Here is a 26,869-nt window from a genome sequence, read left to right as displayed (position 1 = left end):
GCACGGAAAGATTTGAGGAGAAGTTGACCAGACACAGGCACATGTGAGGCACACGGGCTCATTGGCACTTCGCAACCGGACTACGTGGCCTGCCACGACACAAGGTGTGCAATTCAACAAGTTTGGACCTGTCACGAACAAGAATCAAAGATCGCGACTGTAAATTGTAAATATTTGATTTAATCCACACAAGGAAACGATCGAAATTTGGAGCTTCCATATTGGTGGACTAATTTGTTCCAAAAAATATTTATGGCCTAATTTGCAAATAATTAGATCGTGATGAATAGTCGCGATCCGGAGGGGCCATTTTGCAAAATTATGATGGCCGTCAAGCACACCAGTCTGCTGGCCTCGCCTTGGTCTGCCGTCGGCTCGCGCAGCCGCACCGCACCGTCTCCACTCTCCACCCACCTCCCTGCGAGAGCCGACCCTGCGCTAGGGCTTCGCGCTCCGAATTCCGCCGCTAATGCTGGTGCCGGGGCCTTCGGCTGCCGCGCTGGTGGCGGCGGCCGGTGGCGAGGAATGGTGTGCGTGAATGGGGCGCGCGCATGTCAGGCGGCGGAAGGAGCATGGCGGATCACAGCCGACATGGAGAGGGGTCGGGCCCTCCTCACCTTCTCGCCGCCGCTATTTTGCTCTCGAGTGATGGCCTTGGAACGGGGATCGGGTTTGCTGGGCGCAGGGGCGGTGGATGCGGCGGAGAGGAGGCGAGGCGGCTGGTGGATGCGGGTCCGACATTCATGGTAGTGAGTGACTAGTGAGCAGTTCATTTGCGATAGTCTGTCTCGCATTGTGAATCGTTTCAGATTGTTGAGTGATAGAGTCTTCGGGGTTCCGGCTTGCAGGCTATCTCCCATGGAATAGTTGGAGGAAATAGTGGCACCACCAATGGCGATCTTACCTCGAGTAACGGAGGAACTTTATCAGGTTAGCGGAGAATTGAGATTTTACTGAATTGCAATTTTGTTGCATTTGCATGGTATTGGTTCTTTGTAACTCTTGAGAGCTGAAAAAGGGATGTGCAATATTGAGCCTCTGCGTTGAATAGTCACTGGTCCGTAGTTCTGGAACTGCAGCATGAGAGGGGACCAGGGTAATTTTCTCTGCTGTCAACGAATAGGCGAAATGTTTTGTTTTCACGCATAACTAGACAGCACAAAACGAATAACTCTCTTATAAAGATATTAATATCCAAAGTCACTAATTCATCCCCAGACCTATAAACAATGGGTCTCAATTTGGGTGCTGTGAGAGCCAACATGGTTGAAGTCAAGAAAACCTCATGTGAAGGAGAACTGCAGGAATGAGCAACTCTGCAAAGAAAACCCGTAATATCAACCTTTCATAAGAAAACAGGCAATTTAGAAACTATATCATATCTTGGTATTTAAGACCTCCTGATGACTTATAGGCTCGATTGCAACCATGAAACCTGATTTTTGGCATTTTGTTACGACTGAAATGCCCTGAACGGAGAGGGGAGTGGGGCGGAGGTAAGAGGTAGAGGTTTAAAATAACCAGCTTGAGGATCCTGGCGGTTTGTTTTTCAATAAAAGGATCCTGGCGGTTTGGTCATAGGAGTTGCAACTTGCAAGTGGAGCAGAGGAGGGTGATAATAAGAGGTCTAGCGATGCCGAAATCAGCAAAAGTGTCTCTCGGATGGAATGGGACAAGGGTATTACTTGTCAGCATGAACTAGCAAAAGTTCTGTCTATTAAGGTGATAGCATGTAGTAAGCTGGGGGATATCTCGGGCTCCATGCAAGAAAACCACATATGTAATTACTTGCTGGTTAGAGTGATTTGAACACCAAGCAGCACACTTGACATGCTTATGTATCTATATGTGCATTTTAGGAGTACACTCTTTTCCCTCTATTGACTAGAGTCAAGAATAAAGTCACATCTGATGAGCCCTATTCTAATTAATCTACGGGGCAAGTTTAAGGGCTGTTGGTGCATTTTACTCTTTGATGTTTTGTAACTGACCAGAATCCAGTTGTCCTTTAGAACGTTTTCCCGTATAAAAAAGATCAGCGTTTTAGATGGATAAACAGTAAAATAATAGACATTCATGTGTTTTGAATTGCAAAATATGACTTCAAGTTGAATGATTAAGCAAAAGTGATAATTCGTTACCGAAGGTTTCTTACAAGCTACAAATAAGTCAGCAGTTTGTAGATTCACTGAACCTCAAACACACAAATGTTCAAATAACTGGCTAGATGTGTCTTAGGTGGATTGTGTCATGTGGCGTGGCCAACCAGGGTTGAAAAATAGACTTGAATTTGCTTTTAACTTGGCTTGTAATTAATGATTGCACAATCCAGCTCACAATTGATCGTCTTGTTCACATAGCAAGCATATCTGGAGTTTCTTGACCTTTTTTGAATTAATTAGATATACTGCCTGCAAATACTAATTAGATATGAAACAGAGTGGCAACATCGAGTTCTATTGTAATATAACCTACAATGTTCTCACATTATCACATAGCACCAATGTACCACACCCAAAGTTAAGTAGGAATGATGTTATGCCATTAGACGATAGTAAATGACACAATGACTATTAAACAGAGCATGCACATTTTATTATCTAAATTTACATACGGCAATCCAAAAGTTTACTTAAGAATATTCGAGAAGTTAACTGGAAATTTATACAGTCAATATATCCAATCTTTTTGGCTCGGTAAAATCAGATACTCTTATTTCAGGTTTTGGAAATTAAGGGTAAAATCGGATACTCTTATTTCAGGTTTTGGAAATTAAAACAACTTCATACCATGTGCTTATTTCATCATATACAATTATGTTCAGTTTCCATAAATGGAGCATTATCACTATGGTGCAAGTAGGATTTTAGATGCCATTACTATTCCTGTTTTACTACTTTCCATTTGTCGTATGCGTATCTTCTTCCTCCAGCATTTAGTCAATCGTATCGTACAGTGGTTTCTCTTGCCAGCACCATTCTACCTGTTGCATTTATATACTGATGACATGATGCTATTCTACATATTGCCATTCGTATACTGTTGATATGATAGTGTTCTCGAATCTCGAGCATTAAGGAACAAATCTGCATTAAATTGTTGTGGATTTTATTTGAGAAGATGACCGTTACTACTCTAGGCCATCACTGGCTATATATACGCATCAAACCAGTGTCCTCATTCTCTTCCGCCCCAAATCTCTGTGTTGCCTCTTTACAGGTAGCGATATTTGCTTTCTTAACCTTCTTTTCCATGTCTTGGATATCTTCTGTTACGATGTTTGTGGCGTTGCATGTTTGCTTGGAACCCTGGAGCCGGCTGCCTGTCCCAGGCAACAACACCTACCGCAGGCCACCGAAATGGTGAAATCCAACACCTGGATTTGCTGCCTGGGTGAGGCAGCATGACTGGAGCTGGAACCAAACATGCCATCATGCATAGCTTGGCCGTGTTTTCAATTATTGTTTCTAAACTCCATCTGATCCTTATGATCCTTAGTTCAACGTTCCATGATGCATCTTTTTTTCATACCACTTCTCTCTTCGTAAATTCTTTCATTATTATACTATATGATGTTTCTTTTTTCTTTTGTGCATGCTGTTGATTAAGCAGCTCTAAGATGGTGAGCTTCGTGGGCCGGATTTGAAGCTGCTAACCTTATCATTGTATCAAGGTGAGGATGCTCATATAGTCGTATCTCTATCTTTAAGACATATTTGCACTTTGTACGTAGACCATAGCCTGATGATGGATGGATGGGTGAAAATGGGAGGGATGATTTACTTCTGACCCAATAGTAGATTGCGAAAATCCTGCATGAGATTTGTTTTCTAAACAGTGATTAGTGTGTGGTATGTGGTGTATTCATACTATGGAATTTTACGGGTACGGTGTGAGCAGCAATATCTACTCTATTTGTATCCAGTAGCTAATAAAGTAAAAAAGTTGGATTGGATGTTCTAAAAATGTGAAGTAGCTGTGAAATGTTATTATCCTTCACTGTGGACTTTGATTTCCCAATCAGTGCCTCTTTGTAATGTGAATTTGTGAAGTACATGTAGTTTATTTTTTCTGTTAATTATCATTAATCTAACACATTATAGGACACTTTCATTGGTAAAGGTCTATCTTTCTTTTATGCATCTACTATCCATTAGTTGATCTGTGAATGCTTCGAATCCGACATACATATACCGAGTCCATGTTCCGAGTGACCTGTAGTCACATTCCTGGTAGGAATTGAAGTATTGAACTGTTTTAGAGAATTTCCTGCACTTCAACTAGGCCCTGATCTGATATTGATATAGATCATCAGCATGGCATTTAATCAGACACTGCTGTAGAATTTCCAAAGAGTACTCATTTCCAAATGATGGTGATTTTGTACAAGAAAAAAAAATGAGGAAAAATCCAGGACCTTATCCAAGTGTCCTTATTGTGCATCATGAATAATTTTGACTGGCAAGACTATAATTGATCAGACAATACTACTGTTGGCCATTTACATACTACAATCATGAATTCTGTTTCTGTAACCTAGTTGAGTTAGCTGTGAGAAGTGTTCCCGGTCAGGTCCTACCTTTTTTCAGTTTCTGTAACAGTTTTTGTTGTTTCTTATTGCTCATTTCTGGATTGTTGGGGGTGCTAAGGGCCTTGGTGCCCTGGGCCTAGGGCGAGCAACCTAGTTGAGTTAGCTGTGGGAAGTGTTCCCGATCAGGTCAATTTCTGTAACAGTTTTTGTTTTTTGTTTTTTCTCCCCACCGCTCATTCTGATCCAAGGTGAGGCGTGGGTTTTGTAATTGGATCATTCCTTCTTCTTAATACAATGTGTTAGCGTGTGTGTGTGTATATGGGCCGGCCTCTGCTGTGGGCTGTAGCTGCGCCGGCCTCTCTTTTTTTTTGAAAACTGTACAGCGGGGGAAGCCCCCACTGTGGTATGGTATATATATAAATAAGAAGAAAAAAGAGTAGAACTGTACAAAAGGCCGCCAACCACAAAGGGCCCTGGGGACCTAAAAAGGAGGGGTAAACCTCATAGAAAACTCTGAGAAAGGAGAAGAGAAACTTCAACTAAAGTTGGACATTATCAACCCAACTAAGAAAGGCATGTCGTTTGTCTTCCTTGATTCTATGAGCTCATGCGCCTCCCCTGCTGGGGATTCTAGATGGTTTTGGATTAGACAAGGAACTCCTGATTGGTATTACTTCTATAAACCAAACCCTAGGACTTCCTTGCCTATATATGTACACGAGGTTTGCCTCTCCATAATCAATCTATTATCTTCCAAGCCATATTCGCTTTCACAATGATATGCAGCTGTCCTGCGTATTCGAGAAAAAAATGTTTTTGTCCTAGTAGGACTTTGTAGGAAACTTAAGTACATACAGGTTTAGTGGAAACACTCTCTACAGAAAGCATCAAATATATTCATATAGCTAACATATCTTTCGTGGCTTCTATTGGGATTTGTGTTGTGCGTGGAAGGATTTTTGGTTTCCAGCTACTTCATCATTCATTGATGCCTTAGGACACCTCTTTTTCAATAAGGACTCTTGATGGATTTTATGGATATGGAAATGTAACAGTAGCTGCTCTGTGACATTTAGATCCAGGGAGCATCGCAAAGGCATCTGGGCGCTTTGCTCCTGCAGTATTGGATATGTCCGCAAAATATAATGGTTCGTCTGAGATGATTGTTGGTCAGCCAATGGTAAGTTATTCCATCGACCTTCTTGTCTTGAAAAGGACAGAGCCAACTGACTACAGTCATAATGCAATACTTTTCTGAATGGACAGTTTTTTCCTGAGTAAATACCATGTTCCTTATAGTTTCCCTGATCCAGATAAACAATATGTCCTATTTTCTTATCATATTTGATGATTATTAAGTTCTTATAATGAACATTTGGTTCAAGTTAACGATGAAGTAATCACCTTTAGTAACTATATGTTATCCACTCTAGCTTTTGTTATTTAGAGGGTGTTTTAGAGATGGTCTAGCTACATTCTGGACTGGATGTAAGCTAGATCAGTTGAACTTGCTCTTGTAATAGCTGGTAACCCCAACAGAATTCTAAATGCTTTCTAATAAATTAGGGACAGGGTGGCCTTTGTTCTAAAAAAATAGTAGCATGTAAAATACATAAAAACGAAGTTAACTAGATTGTTTTCTTAACTTCAATTATGCGTGTACATTATTATATGTAAGCTTACTTTAGCACAAACTCGAATTTGAAATTGCAGAAACCACATACTGATTCTTCCAAGTGTTGGCACATGTCTCCGTGCGACATTAACTGTTTTATAAAATTTACAGTTGGGCGCATTGATGGTTTTACTCTGTCTTTGCATCAGCCCTTTTCTTTTAGATGTGACATGACTTGCCAATGACATGAGATAAAGTGATGACCTCCAGTAATATCCTGCCATAAGTGCTTCCAAAAGTTAATATCATGAGAGTTGGGTAGGAGTATTAGTTGGAGGTTCTATCTTTTTCAAAGCAATGTGAATAATCCTTGAATTGTTTCTTATTTTCTCTTTTTTGAAATGTAGGCTGTTGGCTGGAAGCAGCGTCGACGACGTACTAAAGGGCGCTTTGTCACGACCCATGTCAACCAGGAAGGGACCAATGGAGGCAACATGGTGCCATTCAGTGCCGCGTTAAGAGACGAGGAAAACGTTGGTGAGGTCATCCCTTGCCCCTCAGTTACAATCAATGTAGGTGAGGTTGCCATCAGTGAGGCTGCATATGGAAGCATGGTGCCAACCAGCAACGCTGCCGGAGACTTCTGTTGGCCCATTGTAGCGACCAACGATGATGAGGAAAACATCGGCAAGGTCGCCTATGACAGCATCCTGAACCTGGAATCGCCTGATCCCACCACACTCCTCAGGATCATGATGGGGAACAAGTTCAGCACCGATGAAGTCTCGGAGCAGTTCCAGAACGTGGCATGCCTCCAGGCTCCTGAGTTTGCCACCCTCCTGACCGTCATGAACAATGCTGGCTATGGTGAGACTGCGGACGATGCACACTATGATGTCAACAAAGTAATGATGAATTTAGAAGGGTGGTGACCAGCGACAGGTCGTGCTTAGTCCTGCCCCTGCCATGATGCCATCGTTCTGCAGCCTTATATGTAGGCTTGCTTAGTTCTCATGGCTATCTATCTGTTCTCTTTTGCTTGCATTGTGACTCCGAACTGGAGCAAATGTTTGTATGGACCTGGTTCATGTATGATATTAAATCTTGGATTTCATTAGGCATGCGGAGAACGTGTCAACTAATTTGCCGAATCACGAAGTTTCCGTTGCAGGGCACTGAGCATTGAAGCACAGACCTGCATACTCCTGTGAGATTGCCTGATCCAGTCAGATGATGGTGTGAACTTGCATGAATTAGAATGGATTCTCTTTTAATCATAATTTGAATGGGATTCCGACAGAGTTGCATAGTATATTTGTTTCAGATTTTTCGTTTCATGAGCCACATTACACAGGCAAGAAAAGGTCCGGATCCAGCAGCAAATGTGCCTTTCATCGTGCTCCCTGCCTCTTAATCCATCCATTGCCACACAACAAAAAACAATCCAGGATTTGGACCGATGATTGTGCAGTACTAGCCACGTATGTTATGTAGCAAAGACACAAGGACAGATCAGTTGACAAATTCTGCAAGCCTGAATCGCATAGTGATGTCAAATGAGACATGGTAGTAGGGCAACCTTATTACGAAGAAACTCAGAAATCGGAAGGAGTATGACTGTATGACAGAAGCACCAAATTTGTTATATACATCATGTGTCATTGTGTCCATCTACTTTGTATCTTTTTCTATCGTATGAGAATTTATCTACTAACAAACTCTATGTCAACATCGACGTTGAAGCCGCCAGCATCCACGCGGAGCTAATGTTGATGCATGCTGGTTCATGATCTAGTTACTTGTTGATGGTTCATGATCCTGTTTCAGGTAGGAATGGTTAGTGACCAAACGAATAAATCAAGGGTTACAGAGTTTGATTTCTAGACCTGCACTAACTCTACAAACCAAGTTCAAACATGAAAGAATTTGGTGAGAAGTTGACCAAACACAACTACACAAATGGTTCTTCTTTCCTTCTCACCGGCTTACATGGCCAGCCACGACAGGGCATCCAAATTCAACAAGTTTTTATCTGTCACCAACAAGATTGTTGCTATAAATCACAAAAAAACTTCGAATGATGTGCATAGGAACGCTCGTCTCACCTGTCAGCCGAAAGCCAATGGGGTCAGCATCCTGCGCCGCCGCCGTGCGCGCGCTGGGCGTAGCCGTGGCGGCCGCGCTCCTGGCGTGCCGGTGCGCGGCGCAGCCGTCGGGCTCCGGCTGCATGCCGGAGCTGGTCGGCCTGTCGCCGTGCATGGACTACCTGTCGGGCAACGCCACGACGCCCGACGTGCCGTCGTGCTGCTCGGCGCTCTCGGGCATGCTGAGGTCGAGCCCGGGCTGCCTCTGCACGGTGCTTGGCGGCACGGCCACGTCGCTCGGCGTCGCCGTCGACGGCGCCCGCGTGGCGCAGCTGCCCGGGGCGTGCAAGGTCCAGGCGCCTCCTGCCACCCAGTGCAACGGTGAGTGCGCGCGTCCAGCTTCACGCATTAGAGGCAATGGCAAAGAGATTGACACGAGTCGCGCGTTGTTTGTGCAGCCGTGGGAGCTCCAGTGGCGTCTCCGGCGGCGCCGTCAGACGCCAACGCGACCCCTGCAGGTACAGCAGCAGCCATACACAGGTCACGCTGAAATCGCTGCATCATTTTGTATCTCTGAATTTGTGAAGCTGCAGGAGGGTCTGGATCGAAGTCTACACCAGCATCCACCCTTCCATACTCTGACGGAAATACTGGGAGGCCTGGAAGGATCTTCGTATTCGCCGCAGCAGCACTGGCGTTGCTCCATCGTTTGTGAGATGAATCAGATGACGCGAAAGCTTCTTGTGTTCGTCTCCGAGCGACCGAATCGTTTCACACGAGCAGCTTGTACAGTTTGGGGTGCTTGTTGCTCCAGGATTCAGAGGAGCAGAGCATTTTTTACATTGTTCACTCGAGCATTTTTTTTTGTAGCTATCGATTAGGCTGCGTGTTTTGGGGTCTCTCAGGGTCGATGTCATGGTGGATGATGCGTTGGATTTTTTGTTCCCAAAATCTGAACAAGCCGTAGTCAGGTTGACCGTTGGACTTGTGTGCAGCCGCCCACACCTGCTTCCTCCCGCCTTCCTTGTTCCTTCCATGAGATTTGCAAAAGCGAATCCACAACAAACTTGCCCGTCAAGATTCTCCCTCTCTTCGGTCAAAGTAAGTTGCTTTAGCTCGTGCTCCTCTGCCTCATCCAGTGGAAGTATAAAAACAGAGACCACCGGCCTGTAGCTGCGCTGCTGCATCGAGGGCGAGGCATCTCAGCCCAAGAAAACAGCTAGCTTATCAATGGAGGACGCCAAGCCCACCATGGTCAAGGCGGCCGTGGAGGTGACGCTCCGCAAGTTCGAGCTGTCCGACGTGGACGCCATGATGGCGTGGGCGTCGGACCCGCAGGTGGCCGCCGTCTGCCGGTGGGACCCCTACGAGTCCACGGAGCCGCTGCTCGCCTTCATCCGCGACGTCGTGCTACCGCACCCGTGGTTCCGGGCCATCTGCGTCGCCGGGGAGCCCCGCCCCGTGGGCGCGGTGTCGGTGTCGCCGACGGGGGACCCGTGCCGCGCGGAGCTCGGCTACGTGCTGGCGCGCGCGCACTGGGGCCGGGGCGTGGCGACGGCGGCCGTGAAGCGCACGGTGGCCGCGGTGTTCGCCGAGGTGCCGGGGCTGGAGCGCGTGGAGGCGCTGGTGGACGTGGCCAACCCGGCGTCGCAGCGCGTGCTGGAGAAGGCCGGCTTCACGCGGGAGGCCGTGCTCCGCAAGTACACCGCCGTCAAGGGCGTCGTCCGGGACATGGTCATCTTCAGCTTCATCAACGCCGATCCAGTGCCCGAGTGAATCACGTTGATGCATGCAAATCTGTTGTCGAATAGGAGTACTCCTGTAATTTGATCCGATTGAAGGGACGATAAGTAAGAATAAATCGCCTTGATCTTACATCTTCTTGTACACTTATAGATCCAATGACGAGGATATTGGGATTCAGATTGATCCATGGCGAGCTCGTTCAGGGCTGCCACGCCAATCCGGAGGTTTCTCTACCTCGTCATCGACGACCACCACCGCGCCCACACCCTGCGCAAGATCGACACGGCGCCCTTCTTCGCGGCAGGAGTGTGGCCCCAACATGGCTCGCTGTCGCCGGCGGCCATGCGCACCACCCCACTGCCACCCCCGGTGGCACGCTTCGAGTCATCGCCCGGCGACGGCTTCACCCAGTTCCTCCCCCTCGGCAGCGGCATCGAGAGGATCGTCGGAATCAACGAGCGCCGCCACACCATGATCTGCGACACGCGCACGATGGCCGTGCGTGCCGGGCCGGACCTGCGCCGAGACATGAGCATGCAGCTGCCGCCCTCCTGGGCCGAGGTCGGCGGTAAGCTCTACGTCCTCGCACGCCCCGACATCCTCGGCACGCCGTCGTTCGAGTTGCAGGCCCTGACCTACGACCGCCGCCGCGAGGACTGGTTCTGGGACCCCCACCCGTCGCCGCCGACCGACGACCGAGAAATCTGGACAGTCTCGTTCGCCGACGGCGGCGGCGGGGCCTAAAATGTAACGTCCAGATATTTATCAACTCTAATTAAATTAATCACGACTCTTAGTTTTAAGTTTAAGCGACAAACCATAAGTTAGAAGTTTCTTGATCAGTCTGACTGGACCGGTCTAACCGGTCAGGGCAACCGGTCTGATCGGTCGGATCTGAGTCAACCGTTTTGGGCCCATAATATTGAAATCACACTCCCTCTCACTCTCACCAACTCAGTTCACTCCTCACCACGCCAACTCCCTCCCTCTCCCGAGCTCCCTTACTCCCAAATCCCTCACCCCAAATACATTCCAAGGCTTGGGGAGCTTCAAATCGGAGTCAAGGATCATCCTCTCCATGTCCTCCTCCCCGGGGTGACGTGGAATCTCTAGTTCTCGTGGAGGAGAGGCCCCTTTCAAGATAAACAAGCTAGGGTTGGTTCGATCTCCTTTTCTAGGTGATTATGAGTGAATTCCTTTGGTTAAACACCTCTAATTGAACCCAGAAACTAAAGCCTGGAAGGGGTTTAGATTTGGTGGGCTAGATTACTCATTCGAAGTGATTCATCTAGGGTTGGGTGAATCGACCTTTTTAGGAGGTTTTAGTCGATTTCCTTAGGTCAAGATCACCTATATGCATCTCTGAATTAGGGCCTAGAAGGGATTTGAAATTTGAGGGCTTGTTTAGCCGCGAATTAGATTCTAGCTTTTGGTCTGGGTTGGACCGGTCTGACCGGTCGGAGGGACCGGTCTGACCGGTGTCGTGGTTAAGTTAAATGGGACCGGTATGGGGTACCGGTCTGACCGGTAGGGCAGTGGCTGAGAGGGTTAAATATGTGGTTGTTAGTGCAATTAGTTAGAAATTAATTCGGATATAGGTTACTTGTATTTTTTATAAATCATACATGCATTCTCATGTCATATGCATATGCACACGTGTAGCAGCCGCCGCGGAGGAGGTGGTATACGAGGTGGTTGCGGAGCCACAGGAGCCCCAGGGGCAAGCCCCGCAGCAGGAGGTTCGCGAGGAGTCGGCCCAAGGCCCGGCTAACCCTAGTGCTGAACAGCACACTTAAGGCAAACCCCGGTGCATGTCCTATTATTTTAAATTATGACATCTATATACGTTTCTATTACTTGTGCATTACGTTTCAGGAGTTGATTGGAACCCTAGTTGCATGATCCTTAGGTTTTTTAGTTGTACTAGCATGTATAGGACGATAGAAATGCTATGCTTAATAAGTTCTCGATAGAAGTCGAGTGACTTCTTGTCCCTCGCGAGATATAAGATATTTAGAAGTCGGATTACTCGCGAGATATAAGTTATATGTGTTTATATTACAGTCCCTGAGTTATTGAAAGTGATATGGAAATGTGAGACCGGACGGGGAGTGATGATGATATATAGGTATGGCAGCAGGACAAGGTTCCTGGGTGTCTTAGCCCCGTTCGTGTCGATTAAGGACCGGTCGTTGTCGGCAGTGCTGATTGGGGATTGAATTGTACTAACCGCATACCGGGAGTAGAAGGTAGTCGAAACCGGTAAGACGAGTACTGCTTTGCTTCGAAAGTACAGGAACCCGCACCCAACTCTTGGGGCGAGTCGAGTAGTCGCGGAGAATTGAGGATGCACATGTTTACTTTTGGTGGTCTCACGTTGAGCTCGGCTGACCATATGTCGTTGGGCTGGTTCCTGTAGTTCGAGGCGGGGAGGGGAAATGTTGGTGCGTGGGGTCCGACGGGGCTTTTGCGTGCCGTGTTGGTTAGATCCACATTGCAAGGTTAAATCGAATCGATTCGCCGTGTCTCGCGGTCATAAGAGCCTTGATATCTTTGCTGCATCGCAGTCTCATGATAGAATGAGGAGGATATGAATAAATATGACAATGAACACATGAAATTATTATTTGATTGGTACAACATGTTTGCTATAGTTGATTCATGCAAATATTAGATTAGAGGTAAATTGTATAGAATCTGGAGCTAAAATACTGAAAGTAAGGAATTACTTTAGTCATTTTTCTGCAAAATAACCACCAGCCAAAAGACATGCATGTCTAGGTATGTGGGCTAAGTTATACCCACTGGTCGGGTAAGTCTGGCTGAGTATTAGTTGCTCAGTGTTTGTTACCACCATACTTTTATTTCAGGGCACACAGACGTGGATTTTGCCCCTGCTGCGTCAAATTTATCCGTCGGGATCCAGAGGGGTGGGAAGTCGTGGATCGAGACCCCTAGGTTAGAGAGTTGTCGGGTTGCACACTTAAGGGCAGAGTTGCAGTCCCTTAGATTTTGTTGGACCGGTCTGACCGGTCGGAGAGACCGGTCTGACCAGTGTCTACGTGGGGAACCCATGCACACCGGTCTGACCGGTGGGATGCACCGGTCTGACAGGTGGTGTTAGGCTGAACCTCTAGGGGTAATGTAGTATATTCTTTTTCTTGGCATAAATTCTAGTTTTAATAGTTGGAAGACTTGTATATCAAGTATGTATTTAAACCCGGTTTGTAAAATTATTGTATTCGAAGTTGGTTTGTAAGTGTGTTTTATCCTATTATGTCACGTGTTGTAATTTCAAGTAATTGTTGTGCTTATACCATCTGTGCCCGCCTTCGCGTGGGACTACCGGTGTTGTTTCGATCGGGCCGTGGGTTGAGAAAGGATCGACAAATTAAGACATTAAGCTAATACGCCCGATGTGTTCAATTGACGACCATTACACTTAATTTGGAGTTTTAATTTGGCGTTTCCATCACACTCGAGTGGCGCGGTCATCAGGGTGTCCACGCAGCTCGGCGGCACGTACGCGTTCGACACGGTGCGCCGGTCGTGGCGCAGGGAAGGCGCCTGGACGTTGCCCTTCGAGGGCCGCGCGCAGTACGTCGCCGACTACGGCCTCTGGTTCGGGTTCTCGGACTCGGACCGAGGGGGGTTCGGCCTGCGCGCGGCCGATGTCGACGGGGGCAGGACGCCGGTGCAGAGGCATCTCTGGCCCGACGTCGACGGCATCGATGAGCACGCTGACGAGTGGTACCCGGGGGCTGACTGCCTCTCCTACCTGGGGGCCGGCAGGTTCTGCGTCACAAGGTTCTTAACCTCCACCAAAGATTTCCTGCAAATCGCCGTCGTGACGGCATTGGAGGCGACGCCCGCCGCGGGGAGCGAGGAGTTGCGCTAGGAAGGCGTCGAGGTGCTACCACTTCCCCAAGCCCGATTCACCTGGCTGGGCGTTTTGAATTTTGATGCACGCACAAGTCTTTTGCTACAGATGAACAACTCCATTGCACTATCGTATGTGTAAAAGTTCCTGCAGATTTCTGGCCGGACATATGTGTCCAAATTTCAGTGATTTTTATTGCTTTGCTCTCTGTGGTGTCACTTTATAAGAGCAGCAGCGTCCGCTCCCCGCCTCATAGCCTCAGACCAAGAAACGCTTGATGGCGGAGGTGACCCTGCGCCGCTTCGAGCTCTCCGACGTGGACGCCATGATGGTGTGGGCGTCGGACCCGCAGGTGGCCGCCTTCTGCCGGTGGGAGCCCTACGAGTCCAGGGAGCCCCTGCTGGCGTTCCTCCGCGACACCGTGCTCCCGCACCCGTGGTTCCGCGCCGTGTGCGCCCCCGGCTCCGGCGCGGTCGTCGGCGCGGTGTCCGTGGCGCCGACGGCGGAGCGGTGCTGCGGGGAGCTCGGCTACGTGGTGGCCCGCGCGCACTGGGGCAAGGGCGTGGCGACCGCGGCCGTGCGGCGAGCGCTGCGGGACGTGTTCGCGGAGGTGGAGGGGCTGCGGCGCGTGGAGGCGCTGGTGGACGTGGACAACCCGGCGTCGCTGCGCGTCGCGGAGAAGGCCGGGCTCCGCCGCGAGGGCGTCCTGCGGCGGCATTACTGGCACAAGGGCCGCGCCAGGGACATGGTCATGTACAGCTTCCTCGCCTCCGACCCGCTCCCCGGATGATCTGATCTCGCATCGGCGGTGTTTGGAGGATGAAGATGACAGCAATCAGGTAGCTCTGGATGAATCTGTGTTCTTTTGGATGGTGTCTCACTGTCTCTGGATGATTCAGCTCTCGGTTGTCACTTGTCAGCTCCATGGATTTCACTGGTGTCTTGTTCATTGGGGTGATTGGAGTTGGTTGTTTGGTACCGCGCGTGGTGCCCAGAGAGCACCTGCTTCGGTGCGTGGCGCCGCGAGTAAAGCTTGACGGTGCCACGGGCCCGTGGTGAACACGACGTCATACCAGATGCGATTAGTGCGAGGAGGCTTAACGTAGCTCAGAGACCACTCTGATCATCCATCTTGCTGGCCATTTTGGTCATGTTTCTTAGCTTAAGCCTGACACTACCAATCCAACACGTCACTCTGTTGCTAATCCAGATTTAAGTAAAGCCTGGCCCTTTCTCTTCCCTGTGATGAGTGCGTGCTGGCGTGGGTGGGCCCTACACTTTGATTCGTCTGGCTGCAACCAGCCATCAAGCAGAGACAAAGGCTCGCTCTGAGTAGTGTGACCGAGCTCAGCTGAGCATTGGAGGCTCAGAGGATGGACCAAGAAGAAGCGCCTGCCCAGCCGGGGTCCGCGCGCGCGGACGCGGTCACGCTCCGGCCGTTCGACCTCGCCGACGTCGACGCCATGATGGCGTGGGCGTCGGACCCCGTGGTCACGGCGTTCATGACGTGGGACGCCTACACGTCCCGGGACGCCCTGCTCGCCTTCATGCGCGACGCCGTGCTGCCGCACCCCTGGTTCCGCGCCGTCTGCCTCGGCGGCGGCGAGCCCGTGGGCGCGGTGTCCGTGACGCCGACGGACGACCGGTGCCGCGCCGAGCTCTGCGTCGTGCTGGCGCGCGCGCACTGGGGGAAGGGTGTGGCCACGGCGGCCCTGAAGCGCGCGGTCGCCACGGTGTTCGGCGACCTCGACGGCGTGGAGCGCGTCGAGGCGCTCGTGGACGCCGACAACGCGGCCTCGCAGCGGGCGCTCGAGAAGGCCGGGTTCCAGCGGGAGGCCGTGCTGCGGAGCTACTGCGTGGTCAAGGGAAGGCTCAGGGACATGGTGATCTACAGCTTCATCTCCACTGACCCTCTCGTAGACTGATCCAGAAAAGGTTAGCTGCTCATGTACCTAGAGATTTCACAACATGGTTGGATTGGATGACCCAAAGTCTTGCAAAAGAAACTATATGGCATTGCAGCTTGCAAACCAACAAGCATCTCATCTAGGAATTACAGATTTATTACTTCTGTTTGTTCCCTCAACTGATCTCTAGAAAGAGATACACACGTCATGAAATTATTAGCTGAACTTGTTTTCCTCAAACCTCCCGTTGATCAGTAACCAAAAGAAAAATTAGGCTCAAGAAAAACGCGCGAGAGGACACTGACACAAAGACACAGAGCATGGTATGAAGATGTGATCTTGATCAGGCTTCCCATCCCCTGAGGACGGTGGCTCGGGCGACGCGGTTGACGCCGAGGGTGAAAGCGCCCATGCGGAGGTCGCAGTTGTGGCTCCGGCACATCTGCTTCACGTCCGCGAAGGCGCGCGTCATGTATGTCCGGAGCTCCGCGTTCACCTTCTCCTCGTCCCACATGAACCCCTGGATGTTCTGAACAATCGAAGGAGATGCCCACGGTTAGATTTGCACTGCTCTGAACAAAGCACAAGACATCGTGCAGCAACTGATATAAGCAGTTCAAAGGACTGAATTACTAACCTGAACCCACTCGAAGTAGCTCACCGTGACACCACCAGAGTTGGCGAGTATGTCGGGCAGGATGAGAACGCCTTTCTTCGACAGGATCTGGTGATGGAACACTAGGAGAAATCAGAAAAATTTGCAGAAAGCGGCCAATTTCTTGTCAGTCTGTCTGAAACTGTCCAGGTATGACTTGCCTCATCTGCTTCAGGGTCTGTGGGGTGATTGGCAGCCTCGATGATGTACTTTGCTTTAATATCGTTAGCATTATCCCTGCGAAACAATTGGTGAAACAACAATTTATTCAGGTTTGAAGTTACAAGAACAACTATAACTAAAAAAACATTACAGTACTGAAAGAGAAGTGACTTTTCAGTATGGTGAAATGGACAGTTATGAGGAAATTTTACCTGTTTATGACTCCCCCGAGTGCTGCCGGGACGAGGACATCACACTCTTCTGTGAGCAGTGAGTTCGGATCGATCGCATCTCCTCCATTGAAGCCCTTGATCCCTCTGTTCTGTGCCGAGTGCTTCACTAGCTGGGCGATGTCAAGGCCGTTGACGTTCTTGACAGCGCCTGTGACATCACTGATAGCAATCACCTTGCCACCAGCTTCAGTGATCAGTTGAGCTGCCCAGGAACCAACATTACCGAATCCCTGAAAAAGGCAAGCGAGGCACCTATTACTCAACAGATCCTTGGCAGATGAAATGTTTAGCTGTGGTTGCTTTTCAATGAAAGAATAAAGGTGAAGAGCTGGTAGCCTTCAATTTGTCATAATAGGAGCTGAAAGGTGCATATAATGCAATTCACGGGCTCCAGAAAATTCTCTACCGTGAATCGTTTAAACCATGCTTAATCTACACACCATTTACCTGTATAACGAAACGCTGACCTGCAATGCCTTTACCATGCTCTGCAAGCAAAGCTTCAGTAGCAAACAGAACTCCCCTTCCGGTAGCTGCATCTCTTCCCAATGAGCCTCCAAGGTCCTGTATTGAGCAGGAAGTTCACAGAATATGAAGATGCTGAGCAGATAAACCAGCTTCCCCTGAATAATCAACTCCTTGCTGCCATCCAAATACTCAGAATGACTGTACACACAATGTTGCTGCAACCTAGATAAATTCCAAAGGATTGTGCTTGGATTTTTTTTTATTTGACCACCTTTGTGGAAATCTTCGTATCTTATATTTTTCATCTGGAAACATTATTTTCAGTACACATAAGTATCGAGAATTGCAGGATAGATAGATCCTTACAACAGGCTTTCCTGTCACCACAGCAGGTGAGTAACCATGGAACTTTGAGTACTCATCAAGTATCCATGCCATTGTCTACATAAAACAAACAAAATAGTTCGTATTAAAATAAACATATACATGTGACTAATTCTCGTCAAAGTCCATTGTGAAATAATATATACAAAGGAAAGTAACCTGGGAGTTGGTACCCATATCTGGAGCTGGAACATCAGTATGGATGCCAATCAAGTCATGGATTTTCTGAGTAAAAACTCGGGTAAGCCGCTCAAGCTCTGAGATGCTCAGTTCTCCAGGACTGCATCCTATTCCACCTTTAGCTCCTCCGTAAGGTATGTTGGCCACAGCTGTTTTCCATGTCATTAGTTGTGCCAAGGCATTGACCTCATCAGGATCAACCTGAGTTACATAAGAGCATTTAAATGTCAGGGCATGCAATGGTCATACATAATCTGATTTTACTAATGGCTTTCAAAGATTTTTAAATAAAGAGAAATTTGATTAAAGAAAGGAACGGAGAATGTGAACCCCTCAGCCCATATAGCTTAGATATTGTGAGATGTCCCTAGTTTCTGATATATATTTGTTTTTCATTACTTCAGGCAGATACTGCAGATCATATCTAACAGGAACAACAGAGCACTACTCTGCGTGTAGTGGATTCCGAAGAAACCTGGAATTTATGCTTTAAGGACCATTTCAACTCTTTATGCTTATAAGTAAATAGATCTAGAATGTGACTCCATATGGCTCAGATATTGGTAGTTTTTCCTAATTTTCAAATATACTTGGTCCCAAAAAATAATCCTATATACTTTTGTTTACCATTTCTTCAGGTAAATTTCAGAAAATTGTTCGGAAAAAAGGTAAATAACAGAAAACTAACATGATCAACTGAGAACTATTCTACCTATGGTGGATTGCTGAAAAAACTGGAATTTATGCTGAAGGGTCTTTTCAAGCCTTTATGCTTAAGGACCATTTCAAGTCAGCAAAAGTATTGTAAGAATCAAATGCTGACTAGTGTTGCCCTGAAAGAAGAACCTGAGTAACATATTTGCGTACCTCATGGTGGTATCTGATTCCACCCTTCATAGGTCCCCTAGCATTGTCATGTTGAACCCTAAAACCAACGTAGGATGCTAAAGTCCCATCATCTTTTGGGATTGTGCATTCAACCTGCAACCACAAACTCCTTGTTACTCTAAAGCTGAACATGCTGTTTCAGATGGGGAAAAATGATCAGAACAACTTTGTAGAACACTGAAGCTATTCAAGTAAATACTTTTAATATTTTTATTGTATTCACCAGGAATACAGGGAACCACCACGAGCAAGTGAAACAACTGAAAAAAGTTTACCAGATCTAAAAAACTGTAGTGGTTTCATCACCTTGATCTCCCGGAATGGGATGAGCAAGCTTTTCTCCAGCTTGGAGTCGAGGGCCAGCAGCTTAGCTGCCTGCTTGAAGTTCCTGCTGGTTGCTGCCAATGCATTCATCCTGCTCGACTAAATCTCCCTTCAGAATCACACCTGAAACCAAACAAGAAGCCCAATGGGATGAGCAAGTATCCAGAAAACCTAACCACAAGAGCTAGAGAAGCTAAACAAATCAAACCTCCTCGAGTAACCAAGGATATATTTTTCTTTTATCTTCCCAAGGCAGGACAAAATATAACTACTGAGGGGAGGCCGCCCAAGCTCTGGAGGAGTTTCAAAACTTTTTTCTTACTGAAACTTTAAAAAAAAAAAACTAAGTCACTGAAACTTTGGAGGGAATTCTTTCTTATGATCTTGATGATGAAGGTAGCTGAGCACTTTCAGAAGTTGCATGGCAAAGTACTAAAGTGTTGTGGGGGTGGGTGGGTTGTACTGCGCACAATAATTTGAGACTCTGCAGTGGTCAGTGCGGCAGTGCCTCTGTGGGATATTTTCCTTGACCCAGAATCAGCAGCAATACAATCATCCAAAAAAGGAGCAACATAAACGCAAAGCATGGTGACAAGATTGTGTAAACTAGCATATTACATCTCAGTGTAAACATCTAATAATCAGTATAAACTCGATTCAGAAAATGAAACCGGGCGCAGTTGCAGAACAGGGTGTCTTACAAGCAGGCTAGCAGGGCCCCGGAGAAGCGAGCGAATTGACTCGACCGATGAATTCTCCGCCGTGTGCGCGCCGGTGCCATCAGGGCGGCGGGCTAGCCGGGGTTTTATAGGGGTCTGGCGCATGGGATGTTCCTGCCAGCCGGGGCGATGGAGATGTGGGGGGCATTCGGAACTGGGTGCTGTGTGCTAGGCGGAGGGAGGGCGGGGAATTGGGCGATGACGCCACGGCGACAGTGCTCGGAATTGGATCCACCTGTGATTCCAATTGCTTTGGGTGTGTGTGCGTGTATCTCATTCCATTCTCCCGTCTTTTGATTCCTCCCCCTTCTTCCTCTTTAGCCGTTCGACGGTGATCTGACGGCTGGATTTGACCTGCTTCTCCGGCTTTTTCGGCTCAAGAAAGCATGCTTTGTTCTTGTGCCATTATAGTTAGAGCCAGAGGGGGTCTTGGTCCCGTTTGGTTTCTCCGTGCTACTTTCTAGCACGATTTTTTTTTGCATGTATAGAGTACTAAATAAAGTCTATTTGTAAAACTTTTTTAGAGTACTAAATGAAGTCTATTTGTAAATGATTGGCTACAGTGATGCTACAGTAACCATTCTCAAAATCACGTGGTCAAAAATTTCGTTAGATTCTTCAAAGTTTCTAGCGCAGGTGTTCTAAAGTTAGTTTTATAAACTGTCATTATTTAGTATACATAATTATTAGTCAAAGTTGTTACGGTTCCTGGCGTAGCCAAACAGAACCCTTAACGGAGTATCTCCCCTCTCCAGCCTCGTGGTGACGCGGCATTCCAACTCATATCCGTCGGTGTTCATATCCTTCCGCGACCCAATCCCTGTATAACTGGCAGCGTGTTCATCCAGGAATGAGCTGCCTGGCGGGTGTGTGATAGACATGCTCAGCTTGAGCCAGTCAGTCCGTATCCCCAAGCAAAGGAAGAAATGCTGCAGCGTTCCAGCTTTCAGGTCTCCGGTTGTTTCAAAAAAAAAAAAAAACTTCCAAGTCACAGCCAAATGCGTGTACAGTCACGACGTGACATGTCTTGCTTGCATCATCCACGATTACCTGGAGAGACTGATCTTCCGATCCCCAACAAAACTGAAAACACACACACACACACACAAGAAGAATAACAACTGCAAGATGCGTTTCTGCAAATTGGCGCAATTGGGTTCCAACAGCACCCCGACACGCCGTTTGCTTTAGAATTTACAAGATACTGCTGCATTTACGCAGATTACCGGGCCTACATTTCCTGTGTCGTCATGGATGAAGCGTCATGCTCCATTAGGTTCTTGGAGCATAAAGCTCAGCTGCGCACACAAGGTTCGAACCTTGCTGCATCGACTTGCATTTGAGTCGTGTGTATCACTGTTCGCTAGACAGCAATGTGTGGTGTAAGCTTGCATGACCTGAGTTCATAGACTTGGGTATGCAAGTGCATTGACCCCATTGTTTACCATGATTCGCTTTTGCTAAGAACAGAATTTAAGTATTTGGCAAGCAAACTGGGTGTCGATTAGGACTACACTTGCGAGCAAAAGGAAGCTCTCAGCATCCCCTTTCAGTTATGCAGGATTAATATTTTACAGAACAGTGGGCAAAGCGAGAACTGCCCCATCTTGAGCTGCAATCATTATGCGGGGGGCACAACTGAACGGGAAAAGGGACCCTAGACGCGGCGAAAGAGAGCTGGGGGAGGGGGGAGCTGCGCTAGCGCTGCGTGCGCCCAGAATTGGCCTCTCGAGGCTCCAAATCCCAAATCCGCAGGGTATTGCAGAGGATGAAACACGAAAGGCTGAAAAGATCACATATATTAACCTGCATTCAACAACCCATGGACACTGAAAGCGGAAACGAGAGGCCTGTGTAGTCCACAGCCACACATGTTGACACTCTTTGCAACTCCACACCTAAAGTTTGGGATGATGCAAGGATTGATTACGATTGCAGAACACAGGTTGTGTCACACCTAAAGTCAGTGCTCGAGGATTTCAAACGCGAAACTGTACAAATTCAAAACCTCTTAGGTAGTGTTTGGTTCGCAGGATGCCATTTTTTCATGTGCTGTCGGTAAATGAGATAGGATGAACAGATGAAGTGACTCTCACTTGAGATGCGTGAATGACAGTAATCCCAATGGAACCATCCCAATCCTGAAATAGGACGGAGCGACCCGGTGAAGTGACTCACTAACCAAACACATTTGTGTCTGTCATCAACAGATTTTGCTTATCACTGATAGAACAACTTTTAATTATACAGATGTAGCGAACTAGTCTCGGTGGTAGGCTGGTAGCAGCTCAGGTGGAGCGCTAGTGTTCGTTCGACTCCTGTCGACAGGAGTCGTTCGCTGGTGTCGCACCTATGTTCAAGCTTGCGGTCGACGTGGGTGACCAATTAAGTTCTTACATGACTCCCCAATACTCCTAGGTGCTTTCAAAAAATAAAAAATACAGGTGTAACAACTCACACAGCGATAAATCGGCAGGGGAAATAGCAGATGGACCAAGAACAATAAGAGCGGTGTAACTTAAAGAATGAAAATAACATTTTTTAAGTGGAGAATGGATATTACATTGGTACTGCATTCAAACTTGCGCATAAAGTATGTACTACTGGAGGGAACGATCACTCAGATAACAATAAAATGTAAAGAGTCAATCCACAACTGTCTCATCAAAATCAAATTACTCTTAGAGGTTGCAAAAAACACATTGTACGATACAATATATTAAGGTTCCATAACTGCATGATTTTCCTAGGGCAAAACATCATTTCAGGGAACTGTCTAAACAGAAAAGCTTCATCAAGACTGTTTGGACACGAACCAACACAGTAATAAGGCCAAGATTGGTAGATATATAGCTTATCGCTTCTTAGAGACACCAACGGTCTTTCCACGCCTGCCAGTAGTCTTGGTATGCTGGCCACGGACACGGAGGCCCCAGTAGTGACGCAGACCACGGTGGTTCCTGCAGAAAATATAATTGTCAGCATGCAAACATAGACATCAAATATTTTAGGCAGTACATAACAACATTCAAACTTCTAATGTCTGAAGTTATATCTGTATTCAGTGAGCCTGCCTAGACATCAAACGACAAAATGACAACAAAGCAAACTGAAAGAATATGAATAAAAACATCAAAGGTTAGTTCTATGAGATAACCATATAACACTAACTGATTTCCAAGTGATTAATGATACCCTCCTGTGTATAGATCAACCAGCTTATGTGCAATTTCAGGTACAAAACTTGACACTAATTACAGAATCATCACATAAACAAATGACGCTGCAGTCAAATTGTAACTAGTTCAATGGTAGCATTTGTACAACCTGAATAATTGACAGGCATGTACAACCAACAACATAGACCAGGTCTCCCATCTCATTTCACTAAAACACAGACCACAGAACATAGATTCAATGATGCTATCATCGCCCATCTGCTGTAACAAATGCTCACAAATAAACCTGACAATGGTTTGGATGGAACCAGTTTTTATGGTTTGGTTTTTTTGTTGGGCCAATTTAATTTGGATGGAAACAGGCTGAGCAAACTGGTGGACTAGTTCAGTTTAGGTGATTGCTTGGAGTAGTTCAGTTTGATTTGGTTTTGGGCTCATTGTTTTGGTTTGCTAACGGGTTGAAGCCACAGTTTCCAACCCAGCATCACACCACGGTCCAGCAGCATTGAGGAAGCACGCCGCGTGCGGAGCTAGCGAGTGGTGAGTCTGGTGACGGCGCATAGGAGAAGCCACGCCTTGACCCAAACCCTACTGTTAGAGCCACGGCGGCGGCGGCGGGCGACCGGCGTGCGACTGCGCGTGCGGGAGGCGGCGGCGGCGACAGCTGGCCGGCTCGGGCTCGCGGCCGCGACGCGTGCAGCTGCTGCGGTGTGCCGGGGCGGGGCTGCCGGCTGCGGCCTGTGGGCAGAGCTCGACGCCGACTCCGCCGGCGCCAGCGGGCCGGCCTCCGGGACCTCCTTCTCCATCGTGTCTGCGGTCACCTCACAGCTCGTCTTGGACCGGATCCTGGCGGCATCGGTGCGTGACTTCTCCTGATAACGCCGGAGGTGAAGGTTCCATTTCTTGTTTTCCTGGTGTGCAATCCTAGGTTGCTTTAGATGTGTTTTGGTGATTACCAAAAATTTATAGGTAATGGGGATCGTATTGGTAATCTGTTGGAACAACTTCAACACCAAAATATTATTTTTTTGGTATTGGGGAGAGGGATGAGTAATCTGTTGGAGATGCTCTTGCGGCGTTGTTTGGGGAATTCTTTACTTCTGAGCTGGCTTTTCTAAAAATGCATGGGTTAAACTAACAGCTACCCTATATATCTTTAATAGGCTGCATAGTGAAGAGGCTGGTACAACTTCGACTCCACGTCTGAATCAGCTGCACACTCTTTTGTTTCAGTCAGTTCAAAGCTTCTCTGCATTCCTAACATTTGTCAGTACAGGTCCAAACTTGTGTTATTTGGTATTTGCTCTGTACCTAGTTCCTCAACCAGTGGTAGTGCATTTGGTTCCTCTTCGTTGTAGCTTGTGTTTAGTACACTTCAGTAGAGTTTCTCCATGGTATTTTCAGCTGCTGAGCCTGTCCTGCCTGCCTTTGGTGTCCATGGTCGCGCCCAGTGTGTAAGAATTTTTGCTGTGAGAATGTCCGGTGATAATGACTTCAGGGAATACTGTCATACTATCAGTTGTATTTTGCTATAAGAAATGTCAAGTGATGATGACAGGAGTGAATACTGTCATACTATCTATCTAGTCACCTTTCATCTCCAATTTATCATGCACTAGTACATCTTGCTGATTTTGTCCATGTCCTAACAATGTTGTGTGCGTTCATGTCCTGAAGTACAGATCGTGCTCGGGGTCTACTACTACACCACGAGAATGGTGGGAGGCACGGACGAGCTGCAGGTTGCGATTGGGAGTGACTGAACAGAGTTTCTATCGAGTGACCTCCTAATGACTTCAGTTTCAGTTTTGAGATTCACTATGTTTTAGTTTATGTGAACTACAATCATTTTGTACTTTTTGTACACCGAAGGGTTGGAGACTGTTCAGCAACACTAATTCCAGTGCAGTACCTTATTTTGTTGTTCGTTAGTAGCAGCTAAGTCACAGTGTTCTTATCTTTTGTTTGTTTCTTGGATGTTCAGACAACAAGAAGTTTGCAGCAGCTGTTTTTCGTCTTTTAAGTTAAGCAAAATGCAGCGGCAGTATTTTTTGTGCAGTCCAATTCTTGGATGTTCAGACCGCTAGTTACTTTTCCCTTTGCACAGCAGCATCACACCACGGTCCACGCATACAGTCCACCAGCGGCAGTAACTAGCAGCAGACCACTAGTTACCTTTGCACAGCAGACCACAGTTTGGAAAACAGGTTCAAATGGGTTAGAATCCACAGTTCGGCCACTAGTTTGGATTAGTCTGGGCTTAAGCACAACAACGGTTTGGTGTGGTGTGGTTTCCGTCGGCAGAGAAATGGTTGGGTGTGGGTCTGCTTTGCTTCCGCATTAGAATCAGATTGGTGCAGTTTCAGTTTGGATCCTGGCCCATTACCAGGTTTACTCACAAAGATAGCTATAGCCCCCCAAACAACATTGGCCACATTCAAGCATGAGGAAGAACGTTCCTGCCATCCTGACTGGCATCATTAGGCAGACGTTTTACAACTTTCATAATGTAACGCGACTGCATGTTGGTAGAACATAGACCCAAACAAGAATGTAGACGATTAACAAATACATAGAGCTGGCAATGCATCAGATCAATAGTTTAGTCACTGATTTAGGTTGCTAAGATGGAAATTGCGACCTCGAGAATGTCATATAAGCACTGATAGCAGCATCATTTCTCAGCAGATGTAAGATTACTTGTAGCAGCTGAATAACAGGCAGGGACCAAAGAGTGGAGTGGAGTAGTGACCTGATCTTCTTGAGTCTCTCGAGGTCGTCCCTGAGCTTCATGTCGAGGGCGTTGGAGACGACCTGCGAGAACCTGCCGTCCTTGTAGTCCTTCTTCCTGTTGAGGAACCAGTCCGGCACCTTGAACTGCCTGGGGTTCGCCACCACCGTCATCAGCCTCTCCAGCTCGTCAGGCGTCAGCTCGCCGGCCCTGCACGCCCACCCAACACAACGAACGCCTCAGCCCCATCATCACTAGCGAGATCTGGTAAGACCATCGGCGCAAAATGGAAGGCACTTGCCTCTTGTTCATGTCGATGTCGGCCTTCTTGCAGACGATGTTGGAGAAGCGGCGGCCGATACCCTTGATGGAGGTCATCGCGAACATGATCTTCTGCTTCCCATCCACGTTGGTGTTCAGCAGACGCAGGATGTGCTGGAAGTCCTCACCCGCGATCAGCGACTGCAGCCACAGCACCATCACGGCGTCAGAGCACGATACGGAAAATCCGCACACTAACAAGCACTGGGGAGGTGAGACGAGGAGCTTACCATGGCGGCAGATCGGTCGCGCGGAGCGAGGCGGCGACAGCGGGAAGGCTCGGGTGGTGGAGAGCGTCCGCGCGGCTAAGGTTTTGGAGGCGGGGCTGTGGGGAGGCTTATATACGGGGGGTGAAACCCTAGAGCTTCATCGGACGGCTGCGATTTGATGGGGAGAGGAAGGGGCCTCCTGCGTATCCATCAAAGGCCCAGTGTATACATCCGACAGGCCCAAAACAAGTTTTGCCAGCCCAAGATGCAGAAATAATAGGTGGATAGAGATGGCAGCGGATCGGGTTCGGTGCGGGTATCCGCGGGTTTCGGTTTTTCGGGTTTCGGGTTTAGTGTTGGTTTTTCGCCCACGGTTTTCAGGTTCGGTTTCGGGTTCGGTTTCGGGTTTTGGTTTCCACCCGTGGATATCCAATGGATATCCGAAATAAATTATTTGGAATTAAAACTCATGTTTTATAATATGTTAATGATAATTTGTTTACTTAGACTATTAAATTTATTGAAAGTTGAGTCATGAAAATATTTATTATTTGTTGCATCTTGTTTATTCATGTGAATATGTGTATATTTATCTGCGGGTTTCGGGTATCCATTCAGGTTTCGGGTATCTATTCGGGTTTCGGGTATCCGCG

General features: G+C 47.6%; 6 protein-coding genes and 1 long non-coding RNA gene across 12 annotated transcripts; 5 read left to right on the top strand and 2 right to left on the bottom strand.

The window, feature by feature from the left end:
* Positions 1 to 337: 337 nt before the first annotated feature.
* Positions 338 to 7,288, top strand: LOC120649487. Of its 3 annotated transcripts, none has more exons than XM_039926292.1 (5): positions 338 to 746; positions 849 to 930; positions 3,613 to 3,673; positions 5,608 to 5,711; positions 6,554 to 7,288. In XM_039926292.1, exons 4-5 carry the CDS (start codon positions 5,661 to 5,663, stop codon positions 7,076 to 7,078), a joined length of 576 nt encoding a protein of 191 aa, XP_039782226.1. In that variant the 5' UTR covers positions 338 to 746; positions 849 to 930; positions 3,613 to 3,673; positions 5,608 to 5,660; the 3' UTR covers positions 7,079 to 7,288. The 3 variants fall into 3 exon arrangements, with proteins under 3 accessions (XP_039782226.1, XP_039782227.1, XP_039782228.1); XM_039926293.1 differs by having other exon boundaries at positions 338 to 749; XM_039926294.1 differs by lacking the exons at positions 338 to 746; positions 849 to 930 and adding an exon at positions 940 to 1,096.
* Positions 7,289 to 8,212: 924 nt separating this feature from the next.
* Positions 8,213 to 10,157, top strand: LOC120649486 (non-specific lipid transfer protein GPI-anchored 15-like). 2 transcript variants are annotated; one of them, XM_039926291.1, is made up of 3 exons: positions 8,213 to 8,611; positions 8,689 to 8,748; positions 8,824 to 10,157. In XM_039926291.1, exon 3 carries the CDS (start codon positions 9,461 to 9,463, stop codon positions 10,004 to 10,006), a length of 546 nt encoding a protein of 181 aa, XP_039782225.1. In that variant the 5' UTR covers positions 8,213 to 8,611; positions 8,689 to 8,748; positions 8,824 to 9,460; the 3' UTR covers positions 10,007 to 10,157. The 2 variants fall into 2 exon arrangements, with proteins under 2 accessions (XP_039782225.1, XP_039782224.1); XM_039926290.1 differs by having other exon boundaries at positions 8,824 to 9,216.
* Positions 10,158 to 13,463: 3,306 nt separating this feature from the next.
* LOC120649485 (uncharacterized N-acetyltransferase p20-like) lies at positions 13,464 to 15,099 on the top strand. Of its 2 annotated transcripts, none has more exons than XM_039926289.1 (2): positions 13,464 to 14,695; positions 14,777 to 15,099. In XM_039926289.1, exon 1 carries the CDS (start codon positions 14,134 to 14,136, stop codon positions 14,644 to 14,646), a length of 513 nt encoding a protein of 170 aa, XP_039782223.1. In that variant the 5' UTR covers positions 13,464 to 14,133; the 3' UTR covers positions 14,647 to 14,695; positions 14,777 to 15,099. The 2 variants fall into 2 exon arrangements, with proteins under 2 accessions (XP_039782223.1, XP_039782222.1); XM_039926288.1 differs by having other exon boundaries at positions 13,465 to 13,987; positions 14,089 to 14,805.
* Positions 15,100 to 15,191: 92 nt separating this feature from the next.
* Positions 15,192 to 15,938, top strand: LOC120649484 (uncharacterized N-acetyltransferase p20-like). The gene has a single exon (XM_039926287.1). It carries the CDS (start codon positions 15,230 to 15,232, stop codon positions 15,779 to 15,781), a length of 552 nt encoding a protein of 183 aa, XP_039782221.1. The 5' UTR covers positions 15,192 to 15,229; the 3' UTR covers positions 15,782 to 15,938.
* Positions 15,851 to 19,890, bottom strand: LOC120649483 (glutamate dehydrogenase). Of its 2 annotated transcripts, none has more exons than XM_039926284.1 (10): positions 19,759 to 19,890; positions 19,040 to 19,180; positions 18,713 to 18,826; positions 17,825 to 18,046; positions 17,648 to 17,722; positions 17,261 to 17,377; positions 16,793 to 17,043; positions 16,580 to 16,655; positions 16,401 to 16,487; positions 15,851 to 16,292 (listed from the first exon to the last, which is right to left on the bottom strand). In XM_039926284.1, the coding sequence occupies exons 2-10, from the start codon at positions 19,145 to 19,147 to the stop codon at positions 16,107 to 16,109; spliced, it is 1,236 nt and encodes a 411-aa protein (XP_039782218.1). In that variant the 5' UTR covers positions 19,148 to 19,180; positions 19,759 to 19,890; the 3' UTR covers positions 15,851 to 16,106. The 2 variants fall into 2 exon arrangements, with proteins under 2 accessions (XP_039782218.1, XP_039782219.1); XM_039926285.1 differs by lacking the exon at positions 19,759 to 19,890 and adding an exon at positions 19,266 to 19,410.
* Positions 19,891 to 22,407: 2,517 nt separating this feature from the next.
* Positions 22,408 to 26,391, bottom strand: LOC120649481 (40S ribosomal protein S18-like). Its single transcript, XM_039926283.1, has 4 exons — positions 26,238 to 26,391; positions 25,988 to 26,148; positions 25,708 to 25,896; positions 22,408 to 22,736 (listed from the first exon to the last, which is right to left on the bottom strand). Exons 1-4 carry the CDS (start codon positions 26,238 to 26,240, stop codon positions 22,631 to 22,633), a joined length of 459 nt encoding a protein of 152 aa, XP_039782217.1. The 5' UTR covers positions 26,241 to 26,391; the 3' UTR covers positions 22,408 to 22,630.
* LOC120649482 lies at positions 23,765 to 24,871 on the top strand. Its single transcript, XR_005665268.1, has 2 exons — positions 23,765 to 23,842; positions 24,119 to 24,871. It is a non-coding gene; the product is annotated as an uncharacterized LOC120649482 (long non-coding RNA).
* Positions 26,392 to 26,869: the final 478 nt, after the last annotated feature.

Source organism: Panicum virgatum, chromosome 9K (genome assembly GCF_016808335.1).
Source record: "Panicum virgatum strain AP13 chromosome 9K, P.virgatum_v5, whole genome shotgun sequence".
In the NCBI taxonomy this organism is placed as follows: Eukaryota; Viridiplantae; Streptophyta; class Magnoliopsida; order Poales; family Poaceae; genus Panicum; species Panicum virgatum.
The sequence above is the reverse complement of the archived record's forward strand: the minus strand, read 5'-3'. Positions and strand labels throughout refer to the sequence as shown.

Excerpts from the sequence above, each read along its gene's own strand:
- LOC120649487 (XM_039926292.1), top strand. The coding sequence starts at position 5,661 with ATGTCCGCAAAATATAATGGTTCGTCTGAGATGATTGTTGGTCAGCCA. Across the intron at positions 5,712-6,553 it reads TGATTGTTGGTCAGCCAATG|GCTGTTGGCTGGAAGCAGCG; the intron begins GTAAGTTATTCC and ends TTTGAAATGTAG.
- LOC120649486 (XM_039926290.1), top strand. The coding sequence starts at position 8,224 with ATGATGTGCATAGGAACGCTCGTCTCACCTGTCAGCCGAAAGCCAATG. Across the intron at positions 8,612-8,688 it reads TCCTGCCACCCAGTGCAACG|CCGTGGGAGCTCCAGTGGCG; the intron begins GTGAGTGCGCGC and ends TTGTTTGTGCAG. Across the intron at positions 8,749-8,823 it reads CGCCAACGCGACCCCTGCAG|GAGGGTCTGGATCGAAGTCT; the intron begins GTACAGCAGCAG and ends GTGAAGCTGCAG.
- LOC120649485 (XM_039926289.1), top strand. The coding sequence starts at position 14,134 with ATGGCGGAGGTGACCCTGCGCCGCTTCGAGCTCTCCGACGTGGACGCC.
- LOC120649484 (XM_039926287.1), top strand. The coding sequence starts at position 15,230 with ATGGACCAAGAAGAAGCGCCTGCCCAGCCGGGGTCCGCGCGCGCGGAC.
- LOC120649483 (XM_039926284.1), bottom strand. The coding sequence starts at position 19,147 with ATGAATGCATTGGCAGCAACCAGCAGGAACTTCAAGCAGGCAGCTAAG. Across the intron at positions 18,827-19,039 it reads TCCCATTCCGGGAGATCAAG|GTTGAATGCACAATCCCAAA; the intron begins GTGATGAAACCA and ends TTGTGGTTGCAG. Across the intron at positions 17,378-17,647 it reads TGGTGACAGGAAAGCCTGTT|GACCTTGGAGGCTCATTGGG; the intron begins GTAAGGATCTAT and ends TGCTCAATACAG.
- LOC120649481 (XM_039926283.1), bottom strand. Across the intron at positions 25,897-25,987 it reads GACATCGACATGAACAAGAG|GGCCGGCGAGCTGACGCCTG; the intron begins GCAAGTGCCTTC and ends GTGGGCGTGCAG. Across the intron at positions 22,737-25,707 it reads GAGAGACTCAAGAAGATCAG|GAACCACCGTGGTCTGCGTC; the intron begins GTCACTACTCCA and ends TATTTTCTGCAG.